The 4,651-nt window shown below is 39.4% G+C and overlaps 1 protein-coding gene across 1 annotated transcript; it reads left to right on the plus strand.

Annotated features, from left to right (window-relative positions):
* Positions 1–383: 383 nt before the first annotated feature.
* LOC148720429 (angiopoietin-related protein 7-like) lies at positions 384–4,048 on the plus strand. The gene is made up of 3 exons (XM_088738849.1): positions 384–555; positions 641–1,021; positions 2,830–4,048. The coding sequence occupies exons 1-3, from the start codon at positions 387–389 to the stop codon at positions 3,102–3,104; spliced, it is 825 nt and encodes a 274-aa protein (XP_088594975.1). The 5' UTR covers positions 384–386; the 3' UTR covers positions 3,105–4,048.
* Positions 4,049–4,651: the final 603 nt, after the last annotated feature.

The raw sequence follows: 4,651 nt of genomic DNA on the forward strand, positions 1-4,651 counted from the left end.
ACCTTCATGTTCTTTCATCTAAAATAATTTACCTTTATCTGCCTTCATTTAGCGCCGCCTACTTTCATCTACCATCCCCTACCTTTATATACCGTCATTTGCTTTCTTCTATCTTCATCCACCTTTATCTAGTACGTTCATTGTCCTTTATCCTCTTTCAATTTTCTCCCTTTTCATCTTCATTCATCGGCTATCCTCTACCTAGCTACATCCACCTTCATCTGCCATCATTAACGTTCGAGTCCCTTCCTCTTCTTTTCTCCTCCTCCCAAGACTGCAGGTATGCCTTCGCTGAATGTTTATCCGAACTCTCTTACTAATCCTGGATCTACCCCAGGGAGTAACTTTTCACCGCCTAATCAGATTTCTTTCCTTTAGGTTCTGTTATGCTCTTTCTGGCACTTTATGTGACTCTTCAAGTAAAACTATCAACGCTTGCAGCCCCAATGGATCGCAAAAACAACACTGCAATCTGCTTGGAAGAAATGACCAAAGAAATCACACAACTTCGATTTGAGGTTAACAGTCTCACAGTGGACAAAACATTAGCGAGAGGTAAGTAGGATTCTCTTAGATCATGTGCGTTGATACCTTTATTACCATTTATTCATTTTAATTGTTATTGTTAATTTATGATTAGCTAAGAACTGTGCTGAGCTGTACAAATCCGGCCGAAGGATCAGCGGTGTTTATACGATCGACCCAGATGGTTCAGGTGCCTTTAATGTATATTGTGACCAAACAACAGCCGGTGGGGGGTGGGCAGTGTTTCAGAAGAGATTAGATGGCTCCGTTGATTTTAACCGCACTTGGAATGACTACAAGCATGGCTTCGGTAACTTTACTGGTGAATTTTGGCTTGGCCTGGACAAGTTAAACCGCCTGACACGAAATGAGACATATAACAAGCTTCGAGTAGATCTGGGAGTAACTACTGGCAAAACTGTTCACGCTGAGTATGGCTGGTTCGGGATTGGGACCGAGATAGCTGAGTACCGGCTGTACATTGGCAATGTTACGAGTAATGAAACCGTTCTTTTACCATACATCACTATTTTTGTGTATATGAGAGATTTAGCACCGCGTTTACGTGTAGCGGCAAACGTCAGCGTGCCTTTTCACGCTTCACGCAAATTAGTGTGAACCTTGTTGCTTTAGCTTCGCGGAAGCTCACGTCCTGGTGAATTTGAAGGCGCCCTTATATGACTTACAAAGAATAGTTTATCCGGTAATTAACCTGTACTCTGTGAGAGAAGAAGTGAAGAAAATCTTACTTACACGGCAAACACGAAACAGGTTACTCTAGCGTAGAAAAGGCATAGCGCAACTGGCAAACGTAAAAAATGGCGTGAAAAGCAAGAACACGTGGTCACTCTTGCCGTTCGCCTTTCACGTAAACTCGGTGCTAAATCTCTCTATTACTTCCCTCTCACCATCTGTGAGTCCCCTCCCCACCCCTGTTACCCCAACGTAACCTGCAAATAATGATTTTTCCTACGTATTACCGTTAAACTATATTTTGCTGTCAATTCTTCCCATGTACAGTTAAGCCCACGCTCCTCCGTAAACATTTTGCTTCCGAATTCCGAAGCTGTTAGAGATAAAACAGTTGTTGAACTCGGCTCTGGCAAATCGTTACAATTTGATCAGTTATCTCACCTGGGAATTTTTATCAAAATTTTTATCTGTTCCCTATCACCTCAAATAGAGCTTAATCAATCGTCATCATGATTTGATCTTTTCTTTAATTTGATTTAGATATTTATCATAAGGTAGGTGTAGAAACATTATTTAGAACTCTAAGTCCCCTACTACGTTTCTACACTCTGGAACCCACCCAATCCCACCCCAGGGGAGGACATCCCGACCACGCAGTAATCTCGTGCGTGGGAAATTAACGTCTCCTACTTCTAACCCTGCAGGAGAGGGGGCCTACGGTTTATTCGTCCTTATCTGGGAAGACTAGAATATCTATCCACTTCTTGATATTATAGAAAGGTAGCAAATTCTCCTCAGCTATTTTAAGACCATTAGTATTGCTCCGGTCGGGACTCGAACCCTCGACCACCTGCATATCACAATCCGGCGCTCTAACCAACTGAGCTAACCGGGAGGAATCATTAGAGATTAAGGTTATATTTCTTATTTGCCGTAATGATTTGATTTTGCGCCCTCCTTCTAATAAATCCCCACCGCTCTAAATGGCTCAAAGTACCTCGAGTTTGCTTTTGTTAATAAGCAACCTTATTTTAATAAGTGCCTCTACTGAGTAGGCACCCTTATTCCAATAGGCACCCCGATATCAACAAGGGCCCCCATTCCAAGAAACGCCTCAATTCTGTTTCAGTAAAATCAGGGTAGGAGTAGATGTCCATTGAGATCAGCCCAGGTCCATCTTTTTTTCTTTTACTTCTTACTCAAAGCCTCGTGACAAATCGTGGTCTTCACGTCTCCGTGAGTGCACGGTTCCTTCAATCCAGAGATCCCGTCTTAAAAAATTTGGAATATTGCTTGTTTACGAATAAACATCAAAGTCTTGTTTCACATTCAGCTACTTCATCAAAGAACGAAAAGAGCCCTGAATCTCATAAACGCCTTTCCCCGGGGTACCGAAAGCAGATAAGCGCCTCGGGCGCTATGTCGAATCAGCACGATATAATGCTAAGAGAAATTTACTTCATCGAAACAGGCTGTTTTTGTTTGAGTTAAATTTTCTTCTGTTTGTTTATTTCATTTTTGTTTTTACGACAAAAATTAAGCTGTAGGCCTCCAAGGCGTTATCTTGAACGTTAACTTTTGCAAACTCCTTTTGTTTTTATTTTGGAATAGATGCGACGGTCTTTGATTCCCTCGGTCCTCACAAAGATTTAGTTTTCGGTACCTTGGATAAAGATCCTGCTGATTGCACCCGAAAACGAGGCGGAGGATGGTGGTATGGTAACAGTAGTACTTGTGCTGTTTGGTCAAATCTCAACGGAATTTATCCGCGTTGCAGAAATGAGACTGGGGTCAATATCCACTGGACAAACTTAGTTCTAACCAGTGCCAAAAGCAGCGCTCCCACATCAACTGAAATGAAAATTAGACCAGTGGACTTTTTTTAAAAATTTCAGACCAATAAGTGAACACCCCATAGGTGAAAAGTGATTCTATCGTGCCCTAATTGGATGCCTTTGGAGGTGATAAGTTGTGTAAGATTCGCCTCTATTTTGCTTTTACTATGATTTTGATTTGCTGATTAGTGATAACGTGGCCTTCATTTGCTTGAATTTGAATGAATTCCGCCGGGAAAACACTATCCTTAACTGCTTCCCTCGCATCCAGACATCAAGTGCAGTAATTTGCATTTATTGTGATGTTGATCCTATTTTACGTGCTATCCATTGTTTTGGTGTTTATGAACTTTATGAACCATGGTTTAAAAATGCAACAATTCAAAAATTAGTTCGCTAGCTGTTGAAATTAAACCAAGATATCCTTTATCTCAGTTTAATTATATCTCACTCAGTGATTTATGCGTGTGTTTAAAGTCTACAATGATGAAATTTACATCTGCCTAATCGAAGCTGTTTTAAAACATTGAGAAGTACTTTCTACGACAAATATTTTGCAATATGCTGAAAAAGAAATGACGACATATAGACTCAACCATAGTCCTTTTGCGCTTGCTTAAGTCTACATAGATAAAATCTACATCTGCCCAATCGATGCTGTTTTAAAATATTAAGAAGTAGCTTGCACGACAAGAAAAAATCGTTTATTTTTTTTTCAACCTCTTTATTCCATAGGTAACGATTTTTGTAATTTGCTGATAAGTAAAAACAATGATATCGTAGTCTCAACCATTTTTTATCAAAAGTGATTTTAGAGAATCATTACATCAAAGTAATTCAGAAGGATTTATACCACGAATGAACGTTATAAGCTACTAACTGGATGTTATGTTTCTTTTTATTATTTTTACCTTTGTTACCTTTTCTAATGAAATTTAGTTATACCATCTCAGAGCTATCAAGATCAATAAAACGATTTATGATTTTATCACAGAGTGTAATGTAGTTATGAGTTTTTCAGACTGTTATTTCATATTTATGTAGTTACGTCAATAGCCTGCGATAGTGTTACCATGGCAACCCACTAGGTCGCAAACCTCCTACACCGAGTATTTTCATGCCTACACTGGTGTTTCTCTTCGATATTTGCCAGTAAAGCTTCTTACGCGTGATTTGACAAGCATTAACACAGAATTTTATCATAACGGTGGATGAACTATTAGTTTACCATGTTTTAGAGGCCGTTTCAGTAAATTGACCGAGATACATACTTTATGTTAAACTAGATTGGGTAAGCGACTTACAATAGTTCTTTACTTTGAGTAACTTATTCACACGAAAACGGATGCATCCCAAACTAGGATAGATATTTGAAATGGAAGACGCCATTTTCAATATCTCGGGAAATTGTCAGCGAGACCCTGGATGAAGAGGAATGCAATTTGATTGGGTTTTTTTTAGCAAGGGAACATGCGTAATTTACCCTTAATTGTCTGTGCACTGTTCTGACAAGATGAAACTGTCAATTAATCAAAGTGTGTTAAAAAAGTATTCAATTTCTTCCTCAACTTCACGGATTCGTCTAATTGATACCGATA

This window comes from Stylophora pistillata, chromosome 11 (genome assembly GCF_964205215.1).
Source record: "Stylophora pistillata chromosome 11, jaStyPist1.2, whole genome shotgun sequence".
NCBI lineage: Eukaryota > Metazoa > Cnidaria > Anthozoa > Scleractinia > Pocilloporidae > Stylophora > Stylophora pistillata.